Source organism: Cannabis sativa, chromosome 8, assembly GCF_029168945.1.
Source record: "Cannabis sativa cultivar Pink pepper isolate KNU-18-1 chromosome 8, ASM2916894v1, whole genome shotgun sequence".
Lineage (NCBI taxonomy): Eukaryota > Viridiplantae > Streptophyta > Magnoliopsida > Rosales > Cannabaceae > Cannabis > Cannabis sativa.
Window position 1 is genome coordinate 46,534,182 of NC_083608.1, and position 16,931 is coordinate 46,551,112.

The 16,931-nt window shown below is 32.9% G+C and overlaps 2 protein-coding genes across 2 annotated transcripts; both read right to left on the bottom strand.

The window, feature by feature from the left end:
- Positions 1–1,868: 1,868 nt before the first annotated feature.
- Positions 1,869–4,731, bottom strand: LOC115699558 (F-box protein SKIP14). Its single transcript, XM_030627031.2, has 2 exons — positions 3,244–4,731; positions 1,869–3,055 (listed from the first exon to the last, which is right to left on the bottom strand). The coding sequence occupies exons 1-2, from the start codon at positions 4,081–4,083 to the stop codon at positions 2,483–2,485; spliced, it is 1,413 nt and encodes a 470-aa protein (XP_030482891.1). The 5' UTR covers positions 4,084–4,731; the 3' UTR covers positions 1,869–2,482.
- A 5,522-nt stretch (positions 4,732–10,253) lies between these two features.
- On the bottom strand, positions 10,254–15,204 carry LOC115699660 (glucose-6-phosphate 1-dehydrogenase 6, cytoplasmic). Its single transcript, XM_030627169.2, has 16 exons — positions 14,982–15,204; positions 14,518–14,701; positions 14,338–14,423; positions 14,083–14,149; positions 13,819–14,005; positions 13,177–13,334; positions 13,019–13,087; positions 12,749–12,807; positions 12,557–12,593; positions 12,353–12,424; positions 11,900–12,047; positions 11,590–11,685; positions 11,234–11,304; positions 10,857–10,972; positions 10,709–10,754; positions 10,254–10,606 (listed from the first exon to the last, which is right to left on the bottom strand). The coding sequence occupies exons 2-16, from the start codon at positions 14,689–14,691 to the stop codon at positions 10,439–10,441; spliced, it is 1,554 nt and encodes a 517-aa protein (XP_030483029.2). The 5' UTR covers positions 14,692–14,701; positions 14,982–15,204; the 3' UTR covers positions 10,254–10,438.
- Between the last annotated feature and the right edge of the window lie 1,727 nt (positions 15,205–16,931).

Below are 16,931 nucleotides of genomic sequence, written 5' to 3' on the forward strand. Positions count from 1 at the left end.
TAGAAAGACGAGCGAAAGAATCAACTGCCATTTCCAGATCATTTGACAAAAAAATTAAAAATAAAATCATATCAAAAAGAATACAGCATCACAGTTAACCTTAAGAACGTAACTAAATTACTAACAACCCTTTCAGTCGAAGAGAACTTATTATTCTCAACGACTAATATGAATTTGATGACGAGTTATCGAAGAATCAACGATGCAACAAAACAAAATAAAATAATGTCGCACAAACAAAATTAAAACACTCAAAACTATGTCACAGAGACAAGACTAAAACACTCAAATTATATCACAGAGTAACAAAGACAAAACTAATCACATTAGCAAAAATTGAATCGTAATAGCAAAATATAATTTCTACCAAGTTGCACCTGCACCCAAAAAAGGCTAGTAGACCTTGCAAAAAAAAAAAACACCTCCTGTAGCCATAAATTTAAGAACAGAAAATCTTAATTTTTTTAAATTAGTTCACAACTCTAAATATTTTGTTAGGTATAATATAACATTATTAGAAACTTTTTAAGTAGTGGCATCACCATAAAAAAAAAATTAGGATAATTCATACCATAGATATATTTTTTGTTTTCGGTATATAAATAAATTATAAATTATTTTTTTATATAATGAATTATATTGTAGTTATACTACCATCTTGTTTTTTTATTTTTTTTTAAAAATAATAATTTATAATATTAAAAATAAGATTCAAATAATAAATTGGATGCTTACCTTTTTTTTATACAATGTCAAACATGTTATATGATAGGAAGTTGAGCTTGAACCATCAATCAACACCTCTTCTTTAAGTGCATCTTGGCCAAGAAGGAGATCTCTGAAGTGACTTTGTGGCTTGGCCAATCTGGTTGGCCATCAGATTGTTTAGAGTTGTGGGTTTGGTAGCTTGGTAGACTCCATCACCAATGCTAATATTCACTTGTAATTCTGCTATGTCTGTTAGTCTGTCTTAAACTAGAATTAAGAGTGTCATTAACTCTAGATTAAGTAGTTTTCTAGTTGTTTTAGTGGTTTTATTTATATAGTTTGATTTTTACTTGAATAAAATTTTCTTTACTTCAAAAAGAAAAAAAAAAAAAACATATTCATTAAAATAGAGCACAGTTTTCTTAAAAAAAAATGCTTCGTCCCAAAAATGATGTCAAATTAAAATTTATCACACTATACTATATAGCATTATTCATATATTGAAGAGTAATTTGCGGTATAAATACTTAAATTTAACTTAACTCTCAGTTGTAAATAAATACGTAAGTTTAATTTTTTACGGTAAGAATACTTAAATGATATTTTTGGAACTCTATAAGTACCACACTGTTAGATGTACCTATAAAAGTTTCAGAATTATAACTTAAGTATTATTACCACAAAAAATTAAACTTAAATATTTATTTGTAACTAAGAGTTAAATTTAAATATTTATGTCGTAAATTACTCTAAACTTTTGAACTTTTAGGTGGGATATTAATAATAAATAAAAAAGAATTTCATATTTTCAATAAATGCAAATTTGTTGTGCTAAATATATCACAATATTTGCAATTTTGCATCATATCCCATTGGAGAAGGTTCATTGCTATTGAAAATTTGCATAAGTACTAGCACACCATTAGAGCAACTATCTTAACTAGTTTGGAGATACTCTAATAATATGATGTGAGTTGAAATGAAATGAAAATTTAAAACATGATTGTAGTATAACTATAGGGAGAATAGATAAAGAGATTAATAGATTATTGGATTAAGAACAATATTAGAGTAATATATAGTGACTTGGTGGTAATCAATCACTCAATCTTCTAAAATCTAACATACAAAATACTCAGTGAAATTAGGAGAAAACATAATTCAATCCACAAACATAAGAAATTGATTGATTCCATTAGATGAAAAGATTAAGAACAAGAATTATGATAATCAATGTTTGACAATCTTCATTAAAAAAAAAAAAAACTTGCTTTGCAAATGTTGCTTCTCATTTATCTATATGAATCTGAAACAAAGACTTCTCTGACCACTGATGAAACTAAAAATTGGTTCCCTAATAAGAGCAAAATTGCAACATATGCTACTTCACCTCCAAAGGAGAATAATCAAATAACATCTCCATTGCAATCCAAGAGGTAAAGTTTCAAGCATGGAAGACATTTTTCTGGCATGAGCTAAAAGCTTCTTCTTCTTCTTCTTCTTCTTCTTTTCACCTCTGATGAAACTGAAAATTGCTTCCCCAATAGTGAGCAGAACATGCTGCTTCACTTGCACAGGAGATTAACTAAATAACATCTCCATTGCAATCCAAGAGGCAAGCTTTTCTTTTCTTATTTTTCCAATATCTTCATAACATTTCTTTATTATCATTTTTCCACTTTTTGAGTAAAGGCATGAGCTAAACCTTGAACCTTTCTTTCATACGATTTTCAGTTGGCTTCTGCCCTTTTTCTATTATTCTCTATATTCTAGTTTAGCTAATGAAACAAAATGCATAACTGTTTACTTGAGCCATGTATCTGCATATAGAGCCCTTGTCTCCTCCTCCGGGCATCTTTTCTGTACCACGAATAACGTTCCTTATACAATCCAAGCAAAGTAAGTTTAGGCAAAGTGTCTCCACATAATCAGTGTCATCATCAATGCATCGACCACAATGACAGCAGCGTTCTATGCACATTATGCAGGCCCTACATAGCTGAGCGGCTTGATGTTTCTCTCGACAACTCTCTGTTGGACAATCATAAACTACCCTCGGCTGTTGGCATTTGGGGCAAGTCTCGACATCAATGACACGATCATCGTCATCATCTTCAGAGAAGCAGGGAGATATCCCGCCACTATAAAACCTTGGTTTGTGGCCTTTAAGTGGCATTCTGTTGTCTGCATCCAACAACAACTTCAACTCCTCAAGATACTTATTAGTAACATTAAAGAGCCCACCAACTCTCAGATGCTTTAATCCAAGGATGCCTGCTGATTTCATGGATTTCAGATTACACAAGAAATCTTCCATGCAAATCTTGTTACAATTATACAAGCATAACTGCAAAATGATCAAAAGTAAACCTTGTAAGTTTTCTACAAAGTAAAGAACTCATTCCACATAAAAATACCAAACTCCATATAAACAAAAGGGTATATGTAAATGATTAAGGAAACAAATATAAACAATCAAAAAACTACTTCTAAGGTGCACATGATAATAACAAGAAATAGAACTAAAAGTTTTACCTTTGTCAATTTCGGGTTGTTATCAAACACACGCTGCAAACCATCTGCAGTAATTTTGTTGCAATGAACCAGACTCAAGCTTTCAAGAGTACCTTCAGCCTTGCTGGTTAACTTCACAAGAGTATCATCGGTGATCTTCTGACAAAATGGCCAACCAATGTTGATATTCTTCCATAGAAGACTATCCCTAATAACATACTGTCTTAAATTTTTGCAAACACTTTCAACAGAAAGAAGATCCTGATAATCCAAATAACGCAAAGCATATGAAATAGCTTCATGAGCATCTTCTTGGCCTTGAGAATCTTCAGTTTTCATAACTTCATCATTAAAGATTCGATCTTCCACATGATCCATATAACTAGCAAAGTCCTCCATATTACCATTTAATACAAAACCACCATCAAATAAGCCATTAAACTTATTACATGGTTTTGATATTTCATCATATTTCACATCATTCAATTCAGATTGAAACCACATGAACCCTGCAGGTACTCCTCCTCCACCACCACCACCATTATCAATCTTTTCATCAGAAAAAGAGAAACCACTGCCTGATTCAAAATCTTCAAACTGACCTTTTATGGCTGTGAAAACAGACCTCATGCCAAAAGGATCAACAGGCAAGCAAGCAAGAATATCATCATTCTCCTTCTGTTGTTCACCGCAACTCCAAAATAAATTCATCGGTTCCCAAACGCTTCTCTGAATACCCGAATCGCATTTCCCATTTAAATCTCCTTTCTTGGGAAGATTCATAAAAGACCCATCAGAGCACTGAAGGGTAGAGCTCAAATTCTTTTCAGGGGAAGAAAGAGAAGAAAAATCCAAAGCCATTCCTGCTCTTCCTCCCAAGAAGACTGAACAGAAATCCAATCCAAACACAAAACCCAGAAAAAAAGATTGAAACTTAAGACACAAAAAGAATACCCTTTAAACCCCAAAGCACCAGAATGTAGTTGAGACCTTAAATTCCCAATCAATTGCAATGAAAATACGATCGAATTAAAGAAATGTGAGTAAGAGAAACCCTAGTAAGAAAAAAAGGGTACTTTTTTTATCCCTTTCCTGAAAATAGAGTAGTTTTTTGTTAAGGGAACAGATGAACTCAAACTGAGAAAGTGGAAAGAAGCAGTAGGCGTATTAGGAAAGTAAAAATGAAGGTGAGCTTGGATTGGATTGGATTGAATACAAGGAATTTGATTCCAAAACAAAAACAGAGGAAATTGATGAAACCAGAAACGAAAAAGCAATCGAAATAGTAGAAGGGAGAGAGAATCAGATGTAAAGGGTAGAGAGAGAAAGAGAGGTAAAAATAGGAGAAGGAAGAGAGAGAGAGAATGGCGGGTGAAGAAGGAGGGGTTTGACCAATGAAGACTCGCTCTTCGCTCGCAGGTTAGTTGGTGCCTTTAACCATATCAAATCAAACCTCAACACCCTCAACCCTTCCGTACGGACCATACCCTTTTAAAACTAATCATAAAAATAAAGATAAATATTTCATAATTTGAAGAAAAATAATAGTTAAATTATTATGGTGACATTTACTAATTATTTTGTTTTTAAATTTTTTAATCACAAATTTTTGTTTTAAAATTTTGTTGTTGAAAAATAAAAATATATTCTATAACCACTTTTGTTTTTCAATTTTAAAAATAAAAAAAATATGTTCTATAAATTTTATTTTTATTTTTATTTTTATTTGTTGATTTTATTTAAGTCGAGTCCGGGGTCGTGGTCTAACACTGGGGTCGGGGTCTGGTCTGGGGGTTCAGGTTCAGGTTTGGAGTCTGAGTTCGGGTCCAGGTTCGGGTTCGAGTTCGAGTTCGAGTCCATGTCTGGGTTTGAAGTTCGAGTTCGAGTTCGAGTTTTGTTCTAGGGTTCAGGTTTGAGATCGGGAGTTCGGGTCGGGGTCAGAGTTAGGGTTTGAGTACGGGGTCAAGTCCAGGTCCAGGCCCAAGGTCGGGGTCTAAGTCCAGGGCTGGGGGTCTGGGTTTGGGTCAGGGTCTAGGTTTCAAGTCCAGAGTCCAAGTCGAGATCAGGGTCCGAGTCTGGGGTCCAGGTCGAGATCCAGGTGCGGGTCCAAGTTTAGGTATAGGGTCCGGGTCTAGGTTTGGGTCGGGGTCGAGATTGGGGTTTGGGTTCTAAGTTCTAGGTTGGGGTCAGAGTCCAAAATATTGATTAAAAAAATATGTTTAAAAAAATTTTGAAAGTAATTTTTTTATTTTCAAAATTCTGACTCCTAATTAAAAAATTAAAAAGTGAAAACAATTTTATAGAACATGATTTTGAAAAATAAATTAACTTTTCTAATTTAAAAAAATAAAAAAATATATTACTAAAAAATATTACCTAACACAAATTATATCATACCAAACAATCTCTAAATGGTATCAATAATTCTTAACAGTATTATGTATTATTGTTGTAATTAAGTATTAGGTTTTATATATTTTAACTTAATAATTATTATAAAAAATTTCTAGTTATTCGCGATGTCACATAATAGTATTAGACAAGACAACATTCTTAATAAATGAGCTAAAATTTTAAAGAATTTGGTAAAATTGCACATTCAACAAGTAAGGTAAATGGTGAGCTAAAATAGCTCTGATACCACCTTGTTAGGCCTTGTTCTTTCATCTTGTTGGGTCATCACCTCATTTTAACTCTCATATTAGTATGATATTGTCCGTTTTGAGCATAAGCCCTCACAATTTTATTTTTGGGCACCTTCTGAAAAGACCTCATATTACTAGAGTAGGAAGAACACTTATATCCAAGACAATTCTTACTTATTCTTACAATGTGGGACTTAGATTAATACTCCAGCACATATTCTTTTAACTACATGTAGCTCAATATATAGTGGTGAGCTAAAAATATTATATATTATTTCTCTTTCTCTCTCGTTCTTCTAATTATTTTTTTATTTTTATTTTTATCTTTTTTTTTATTTTAATTAATAAAATATAAGTGCTCCAATACATGATATTGATAGCTATATTTGCTTTTGTTTTCCTTCTTCATTTCAATTATAAGTTTCATGAATCATGTGCTTTATTTGATATTACAAGTGATAGCTTAACAATCTACAAAAATTGTGGAGCAATAATATTTCATTATTTTGTAGGTTGTCAATTTATCTAGATAAGCAATGTCACTTGGGACAACCATTTAAAAGGAACTTGTCTACCTATGTTCTATTTTTAAGACAAAAAATCAATGTCATTATATTAGTTATATTTACACTATTTTTTTTTTTTTTTATGTATATATAAACAATATTTTATAAGTATTTTTCAAAGCATTATAGATATGTTTTCCTTAAAAAAATACATAGTCACATACATGGTATTAGTCAAATTTTACTACAATTTAAATAGTAGCACTTTAAGTTAAAAATAAATAAATAAAAAGTTGATTTAACCTAGAGAGTGGTTGAAATTGTATCTGTTTCTAAGGATATCAATTGGAGTTTGACATGAATTACTTAATATTGTCTATTTTTATTTTTATTTTTATTTTATTTTTTTGTAATTTTTTAATAAACCATTGACTAATATAAGAATTTGCTAAAATTTCATACATTTTATATTAATTGTGAGCATTTTCTTCTCGTACGAAAATTATTAAATGAGTACTTTAGAAAGCTACTTTGATCTCTATCTTCATTTTTCATTTAAAAAGAGTCGGTGGACAATAATTTTATGGTTGATGGCATTTTGGTGTGGTTTGTATTTAAATTATAAATTGTTTGTGACAATAGAAGAAGACAAAAAATAAGCCTTATAAATATGGAACTAATCTATTAAAAATAAATTATTATATATATTAATTTCCCTACCAAATCCCAAAAGTGACATTTTGAAATCTTGAGCATATCATAAAACCAATTAGATTTTAGTAAAAACGATAGAATATTTGGTGCATAAAGAAATTTACTTTACTTGGAACTAAAAAATCCAAAAAAGAAACAAATAAATACATAGAGCAAGGACACAAAATAAAAATGTATTAATAATAAAAGATATGATTTCAATTTTTCAAAGCCTATTTAAGCTCGTGTATGTTTTATTCGAAGGGAAATTTGATTTTCTATACTTACATATACCTAATATATTTTCTCTAAACACATAACATTTAATATTTATGGGATATGACACATTTTAGAATATCCCTAAAATACCCTTATTTACATTACCGCCTCCCCTCTCTCTTCTTCTCTCTTTGTTAAAAACAGAAAATAATTTTTTTTAAAAAAAAAAATTAAAGTGGGCATCGGGCCCATCGGGCCAGTCATCTAACCATCGGGCCCTACATCGTGCCCATTGGGCCATTCCTATAAAAAGAGAAAAATTAAAAAAAAAAATAAAGTAGGCATCTGACCATCGGGCCAATCCTATAAATAGAAAAAATTTAAAAAATATCCAAAATGGGCATCGGACCATCGGGCACTACATCGGGCCTTCATCTTCAAGCTCATATCAAACCAGAAAATCGGATTTTCATGCCCAGAAAGATCACAGACCCTAGATCTACTCCATCTAACCCTAGATTTAATCAAGAATGCACATATCCAACCTAAATCTATTAACAAACAACATTTTCACCATAATCAATAAAAAAAAAAAATTAAAAAACTGAAAGGGGAAAAAAATTTACCTTGCTCGTCACGTGCTCAGTGGATGGGTTCCCTCCGTGGGGTGGTGGGTTCATCATTCGAGTGGAGATTCGTGGGTGGTGTAATTTCAAACGCTAGAGAGAGAGAGAGAGAGAGAGAGAGAGAGAGAGAGAGAGAGAGAGAGAGAGAGAGAGAGAGAGAGAGAGAGAGAGAGAGGGTAAAATTGAGTTTAAGTAAAAGTTATCTCATTTTACAAATTATGTATAGTTTTAAATTATGATACCAATTTTAGTTCCTAATATGCATATAATTTTAAATTTCCCTATTCGAATGAGTTTTGTAATAGAATTTAATATAATCTCATTTGAGTAAAAATAAAAAATGTGTAATGAAGATTGCATTATAAATGATTAAATAAAATAAAATGAAAATAACTTGAATATTATTTTTTAAAAAAAATATAAACTATAAAAATAAAATGAAGATAATTTTATTAATTTATCACTTATTTCATTTCAATATTCATTCTAACAATAACTAAATATTATAATAAATTTTTATTACTGTTTTTATTCCACTTCAAAGGCATTATTTTATTTGTCCATAACAATATAATTATTTTATTGGTGGTTTATTACTAAAAATTTATTTTCTTGAAAAAAAAAATAATAATTCTATTAAAAAAAGCACAAAACTAAAGAGATCCTGAGAATACAAGCATAAACCATTTAAAATAAGTTAGACAGAAAATTTGACTACCAAACTCGAGAAGTTTCAAATGAAAGAGTAAATTTAGCTTGAGAATGGACAAGAACATTACTAGCTCGGTTACAATGAAAAATGAAGACATGAGAAAAAAACTTCCAAACATGACGGATATCAGTAAGAACAATACCATACTCATTGCAATCATTCCTCTTGTTTGAAAGAGAGTTCACAAGGTGCAAACAATCAGAAAATATATTGATACGAGTATATCCCACCCTCACACAAAGGAGAAGCCCATGGAGAAGGACAGAAGCCTCGGCCACATGAGGTTCAAGCAAACCCGAGATAGGGGTAGCAGTCAAACATAAAATGTCACCATCTTGTCGAGACACCATTGCCCCTAAACCAATATGTCCCCTTTCATAGCAAGTTCCAGCATCAACAAATAGATTGTACTCTCTCAAAATTAACTCAGGAACTGCACTCCCAATATGACCAGGAGAAATCAACGAAGTGCTCACTGGACCAAAGGAACCCTAAGATCAAAGCCAAAGATGCACATAGATCATCAAGCATGCAAGGAGAGAAGCAAACTGCAAACTTATTAAGATTCACTAGTTGTCTTGATGCTGTTTCATACTGTTGGAGAATGAGCTTGAAACGAGAGCAACTTTCCGAATTGGCTTCCAAAAAGAAGAAGCTATCATAAGCAAATAGTAAGTGAGAGATTGTAGGGCCACGCCGCCCACAAGATAATCCCAAAATATTATAAAACTCAATTTCTTGTTTGATAATGGAAGTCAACCCCTAAGCACAAATAAGGAACATGAAGGGAGATAAATGATCCCCTTACCTAAGCCTCCTAAAAGGGACAATATTGCCAATCACATCACCATTTACATTAATTGTATAGGTCACAGTTGAAACACACATCATACTCAAACAAATCCACCCTGAATGAAATCCCAGCTTCTCCATCATACCCCGAAGAAAATCCCAATCAACACGGCCATAAGCCTTAGCCATATCTGCTTTGTACGCCAAAAACCCTTTCTTACCCTTTTTATGTCTTTTGATAGCATTAAGACACTCAACCCCAATCATAGTATTGTCAGAATTAAACCTCTCAAGAATAAAAGCACTTTATTCTTCATAGATAACATATCACCCAAGAAAGAAGCAGGCGAGACCATCGTAAAAGCCTGAATATGAGTGCCAAAAATCAAACCTTATTGCAAAGACGAAAAAGTACCTTCAATCACGTGACCAGGATTCTCATGCTAAAAAATCTATTTTGATTTTGATTTACACATTTTCTCTAACCTTTTTTCATTTTTTTTTTTTGTTCTTAATATCTCTTACCTTTTATTTTCACTCTACCAAACATTTCCATTTGGTTTGGTGGTCCTCTATATAATATCTCTTACCTTTTACTATTTTCACTCTACCAAACATTTCTATATGGTTTGGTGGTCCTCTATATAATAGACCTATTAATTAGCAAAATAAAGAATAAAAAAAATACCGCTGTTATTTTTTCATCCTTAAAATTCGTTAATATTACAACTAAACTAGATTAAGTAAATCCCGGTGGTCTTTCAAAAAAAAAAAAAAAAAATCCCGGTGGCAGAAAAATATAGTATAATAATAATAAATAATAACATTATTATTATCATTAGACCTTAGAATAAAGACATTATTATTAGAATTGCATTTAACAAAATTACCATTATTGGACATTGTTACACGCCATACCATAAATGCCTTTTTATTCTGGATAGCTTACAATACCAAAATAGAAAAAGAACAAAAACAAAAAGAAGGAAGAAATATATTGTAGAGCTAAGTTATTACCACACTCTACAATGTTGGAGGAATCCATATATAGCCGTGGGTTTGTACATAACCCACTTTCGCCTGCAGCTCATCTGCTGCCTCGGGGCCTCGACTTCCCGGTTTGTATGGGAGCGGCTTGAGCTTACCGTCATCGATTTTATGCAGAAGAGGAGTGAAGATCTTCCATGCAGCCTGATCATGTCAAAACCATAAAAACAGTTATAAACTAAGAAACTGACAATGGCTTTTCACAGTAAAATTCAACTGAAAAATAATGTAGTGGATTGTGATTACCTTCAACTCGTCTCTGCGAACGAAATGCTGCTGATCGCCTCTTATTCTGTTGAAAGAAAATCAGTGTTGTCAATTAGTTAAGAGTCGAGTATTAAGACTAGTTCATGAAATTTGCCTAAGGCAAGAGTAGCTTAGGCCAATAACATACGTGTCGAGTATAAGACGTTCATATGCTTCTGGGATTTTCGTATCTTGATAACGTTGCCCATATGATAAGTCAAGTTCACTTTGAACTGTTCGCATCTCCAGTCCAGGCTGCTTAACCTGCATAAGAGATCAAGAAGATTAGAGGACATGAAATGAATAACACTGTTAGACAAACAATGAACCAATAACAACTATTACTCTTTAATCATAATTATTACTCTTCAACTAAAAAAAATTACTAGAATACAAACAAAGAAGCAGGGTATCTCAAATTCTATATTTTTTTAATCCAAGAACATAGCAAAAGAGAAGAACAAAACACAGAGCAAGCATTTGAATTGTAATTCTAAAAAATTGATACTATTAGAATATGCTTACCGTAAGCTTCATGTACATGGCTTCTGAAGGTTGAAGGCGTATAACAAACTCATTTCTCCCTTGCTTTTTACCTAAACAGTGAGAAATGATTCAATTAACAAGGTTGATAAATGTTTTCGATAGCTAAGGAGATATAGAGACCTGAAATATAAGATATTTCAGCATAATAGAATTTGATGGAATTTTATCCATGCTCGCAACTTGACACTTGCAAGAGCCAAGAAGCAATAAAAGATTAAGGAAATTCTTTGATTTGATGTCTTATTTAAGAGTTCACTAATTTCTATGTGACTAAAACAAACAAAGCCTCAAACATAGAAACTAGTGAGAATTTTTTCCCAAGTATCTTGCCATACATTTGAATATATCGCCAGGGACATCCTTGAACTGAACTCGAATTTCTGCTTTTCTTGAATTTAATGCTTTCCCTGCCTTTACTATAAATGGGACACCTGTGGGAGGAAAAAAAAACAAGGCCATCGATAGACAAGTTAATAAAAGCTTGGAAGTAAGATGGCGCCACTGTGGCATTGTTGCAAAAAAAAAACACGAAAACACCACCGCATAGCCCATCAAAATTTATTCTCAGCATATGAAAGTTAAATCTATCCAAATGAGAGGTCCTAGATTAGTTACGTTCAAGTGATTGAAAAGTTGGCATAATACCTTCCCATCTTTCATTATGAATGCGCAGAACTACAGTCGCAAAAGTTGGAGTATTTGAGTCATCGGGAACTGTTGGATCATCTTTGTACCCATCGTATTGTCCAAGAACGACTTCCTCATCCTTAATTGGATCGATTGATTGAAGAACCTGAGTTTGTTCCACATTAATTAGCAAGTCTAATAAGATGAAATCTACTGAATGCAGAGCAAATAGAGCTGGATGAACTTGTATATATTTCCAATAACAGCACTGCTTTTGTTGCTTCAAACTCAATTTTTTAATTTTACTTTATTAATAGTTGTTCTTTCATTCTCATTCAAATAGTTTATGATATCACAAATTTAAGGAAGAAAAGAAAATGATTTGTAATTGTAACTTTGTATACATTTTATAGCTAGAATAAATATGTCAGCAACAAGTTTATTACTACATAGTGAAAGATAGATACAAACCTTCACTTTCTCATCTCGAATGTTCTCAGGATTGAGAGAAATGGGCTTCTCCATGGCAACCAGACAGAGAACCTACAAGTATTGAGGGGAGAAAGAAAGAGGACAAAATCATGGTCATAAATCATAAAAATGATTGGATAAAATGAATGATGTACAGTATAGATGGTATATTAGAATAAGCCTTAGCTTAAAATAAACATATACCTGCAACAGGTGATTTTGAATAATATCGCGGATAATTCTGCCACAAAAATAAGTTATTAGTTGATATAAGTAAGCCTCTTGCTCAAATTTCATTGCAGATACAGAACAAGGTAAGCTAACAAAATTGAATAGCAGAACCTAAAGTACATATAATAGACATGGTTGATCACCATCATCTAGTAATATTCATACCCATATTGATCAAAATAACCACCACGACCATCAGTTCCGAAATCCTCCCTGAACACGATCTGAAATAAATTTTGAAAAAAAAAATTCGTTAATTTTCAATGGCTGAAATTTCCATATGTACATTAGCTAACCGCAGAGAGCACATAAATGATTTGAATGCACTAAAGGGAGTTTTGACCCCAGAATCAACAGACAACAATGAGGCACTTTTGCAATTGCAACCAACACAAATATAAGATTCAAACATGATAAAACAAAAGTGAGTCACACCTGTACGTTGTCAATGTTATCACGGTTCCAAAGGGGCAAAAAGAAACGGTTTGCAAAACGAAGGACCAACTGCATAACCACATAAGAAAAGAAAATGAGCAGAATTCAAAGTGAAAAACAGCTAACATGAGCATGAAATGATTGTGTAGATGTATTACCAAATTTTGCACTAACTCCTTTCCCAAATAATGATCAATACGATACAATTGAGATTCCTCAAACAACTCTCCAATTTGAGAACTGAGTTCCTCGGCAGATGCCAAATCCCTGCCAAATGGCTTCTCAACAACAACTCGTGTCCATCCACCAAGATCAGCTGTAAAATGACTACATTAAGCACCTTCTGAAGGTTGATATTGGTTTTGGATTGCCTAAATCTACAAAATCTATGATTGGCTAAGCGCCTATATTTTATTTATATCATTAATTCAGTAGTGAACAGAAATAATTCACATTCATATCCATATGTAACCTATGGATAATAAGTTATGAAGCATTAACTACTATTTAGCATTTCATGAATGCTGCAACATATAAGATCTCCCAGCCAGGACATCCAGATAATAAACTTTTTTGCTTAACTAACACTACCCAAACATATGACGTATCATTTGTCAGGCTGCAACATTCAGAATTTATTTAATATTATTCATCTTATACTTCTCTACTAGAAACAATTTTATGCAGCATACAGCATAAATAAAATGTACTCTTGCTACTAGGCAAAAACATCATTTATAAATCCATTTGTTATCTGCAGCATTCAGCAAAAAAAAAAAGTCAAGTTAAGACAATCTTACTTTTATTCATACAGTAATGCCTGATCATCTTGCAGACGGACGGATATACTGATGGAGGAAGTGCAAGATAAAATAGTCTCCTAGATAATCCGTTTTCACTATGTTTTGAGACTTCATGCTTTGAAATTTCCTTATCCAATAGCCGAAATCCCTCCTCAGCATCATAAGCTCCACAAACGTATTTGATCTATAAGAAAGAATTACAAGCAATTAAATATAACCATAAATTCATCAATAATGGTTTTAGGACTAAACGGTGCTAACCAGTTGCAAAAACTGTGAAACAGTTTCCAAGTCCTTGGATGAGCCACCTTTCTTAGGGATAAGATATCTGCAATTAAATATTTCAATAATATTTCAATAACAAATAATTCTTTTGAAAAGATATGAACCATTTTGACAAACCAAAATTAGATTAGGCATAGTTCCCTTCCTCCTAACTAGAAAAGAAGATGAGAGAGTGCACTAAATACTATCATATGTAACAAACAAGAACAAAGCAAAAGATTAAATACTTACCCACGCAAGCGGTCTCTTAGCTCATCATCCGTGATCTTGGTTCTTGCATAACCAAAAATGTGAACTTCATTGGATGGAAGAAGTCCCTAATAAAGAAACACACCTCAAATAAAGTTAATAACAGCACTTAGTATCGAATCTCAAAAAATCTACAAAATAGCAAAGAAGAAGCCATTAAACCTGTTTGAAAAGGTTAAAAAGTGCCGGAAATGTCTTCTTCTTGGCAAGATCACCAGAAGCTCCGAGGACAATAATCGAAAGAGACCCGTTTTCAGGAAAATTTTCGGCCTCTATAGACTCAGAATCGTTTTTAAAACTGCTTCTTTTCTCAATATGCCACTGTCCTGATCCCATTTTCTAATCTCTGCAACAAAAAAAAAATCAACCAATCAATAAACCAATCTGATATTCACTCATTTCTTCAATCAAATATTCAAAATCAATAACAATTATCAAACAAACGCATGATAATTCAAATTCATTTCATTTAAACAGCAAAAATAGGTTATTAAAAAATAAAATAAAAAACGAAGAACCAATCAAGAACAAGTTTATACAAATCAAACACACATGAAAATGATCAGAAGAACTAAAAACACAGGATTAACAGTTTATGATTGGAGTGAAGAATGAAGAATCTTTACCAGATTGCAGACTTCTCAGAACTCAAAACTAAAAGACAAATTAACACAGAGACAGAGAGAGAGAGAGAGAGAGAATTTGAGGAGTGAAAGAGATGGGTTTGAATTGAATTGAAGAAGAAGAAGAAATAGGCCAAGTTTGACAATGAAGAAGAAAAGTTTGGTGGTTGGTGAACAAAAATAACAGATATTATTGTAATTATTTATTTTTTTTATATATATTAAAATGACAAAAAAATTATGCAAGAGAAGTCAAAATTTTATTAACAGAATATTATTGTAATTATTATTAATAAATAAATAAATAAAATAGGTATTGGGATATCTTTGCGTTCTTACCAGCCGCCTCACTAGTTCTTACCTATTTTTATATTTATTATTTATTTTCTCACTTATTTTTTTATTAATAGTAAGAGAATTATTTATATTTTATTTTTTTAAAATCTACCATTTAAGTTGTTTTGTATTTTTACGTGGTTGTTATGTAAATTTTTGTTACAATTTAAGTTAATTTATTAGTTGGTACATGAGTTATTATGTTGATTTTCGTAAAAATACAAAAAAAAAAAATATTTTAAAGTATAAAAATAAAAAAAAAAATCCTTATTATTATTATTTATTTATTTTGAAATGAATATAATTGTACATTTTGTACTAATTTTTTTTTTTTGAAGGAAAGTGTTCTTTATTAAATCGAGCAATCACTCGCAAGAATAGACATCAATTCCGTAGGAACACTATTAATAGGAAACATGCGTTCAGCAAGGGAAATAGAGTGCCGGGCAACAAAATGCGCAGCACAATTCGCAGAACGCTTAACAAACAAAAGAGAAACATTACTCAAACTCCCAAGGAGTTTCTTGCAGTCGTCCACCACTGAACCGAAGGAGGAGGCGAACACCTCTGCACTACGAATGGATTCAGCACACACAAGGCTATCGGTCTCGACAATAGCTTGGGAGAAGTGGTGGTTTTTCAGCCAACTCAAAGCTTCCCGAATGCCCATAGCTTCGGCCAACTCCGGGGACACGCTGCCAGTTTTCACACCAGCAAAGGCAATGGTCAATGTACCCGCAAAGATCTCGGACAACACACCCGAACCCGTGCGATGAAGATCTTTCAAAAATGGCTGCATCGACATTGAGCTTGATTCCTGTATTCGGCTTCGACCAAAGCTCCGCACCATCTCCATCTTTGAGAGGAGACAACAAGGGAATGTTACCCTTTCCTTGAGCTTTCAACCACTGATCAAGACTCAAATTAGCAAAATTAACCACGTCCTGCACACTACGAGATCGCTGCTGCCAAATGAGATCATTACGAGCACACCAAATTGCCCAACACACCATGATAACTCTGCTATGAAGGTCCCCTTGCAGACGGCTAAAAGAATCGCTCAGCCAATGGCCAAGAGAGGAGGCTTCTCGGTTTGCAGCTGCCAGACCAGCGTATTCCCAACACGCCCAGGCGAAGTTACATGTAACCAGGACGTGTAATCTGGCCAAAGAAAGATTCCGCACATGGGGCAGGTATTTTCAATCAAGACCTTCTTAATGCAAAGGTTGGCTTTGGTAGCGAGGCAATTAGAAGCCGCTCTCCAAACAAGGTCCTTAGCTTTCGGTGGTGTCTTAAGAGACCATAAAATCTTCCAATTGGTATTTGGAACAGACAAGCCCGGCGAATGCTTTAGAGTTTGGAGGAGATGGTAAGCACTACGAACTGAATAAAAGCCATTCTTCTCAGCGACCCAATACCAAGTGTCTGCATCAATTGAACTTAAGGGAATTCCAAGAATAATAGAAGCATCTTCAGGAGAGAATAAGTCCCTTACCACATCGACATCCCAGCTTCTATTGTTTGTTTGGAAGAGGCTGTTTACCGTGAAGTGATCAAGGCCTGGAACAATAGGAATTGGAGAAGCTCGATCAACAATAGGTAGCCATGGATCTGATG

What these genes read in the sequence shown, in the direction of transcription:
- LOC115699558 (XM_030627031.2), bottom strand. Translation starts at nt 4,083, where the DNA reads ATGGCTTTGGATTTTTCTTCTCTTTCTTCCCCTGAAAAGAATTTGAGC. An exon ending in ACAACCCGAAATTGACAAAG is followed by an intron (nt 3,056 to 3,243) that starts GTAAAACTTTTA and finishes ATCATTTTGCAG; the next exon opens with TTATGCTTGTATAATTGTAA.
- LOC115699660 (XM_030627169.2), bottom strand. Translation starts at nt 14,691, where the DNA reads ATGGGATCAGGACAGTGGCATATTGAGAAAAGAAGCAGTTTTAAAAAC. An exon ending in TTTTTAACCTTTTCAAACAG is followed by an intron (nt 14,424 to 14,517) that starts GTTTAATGGCTT and finishes TTTCTTTATTAG; the next exon opens with GGACTTCTTCCATCCAATGA. An exon ending in GCATTACTGTATGAATAAAA is followed by an intron (nt 13,335 to 13,818) that starts GTAAGATTGTCT and finishes GTCATTTTACAG; the next exon opens with CTGATCTTGGTGGATGGACA.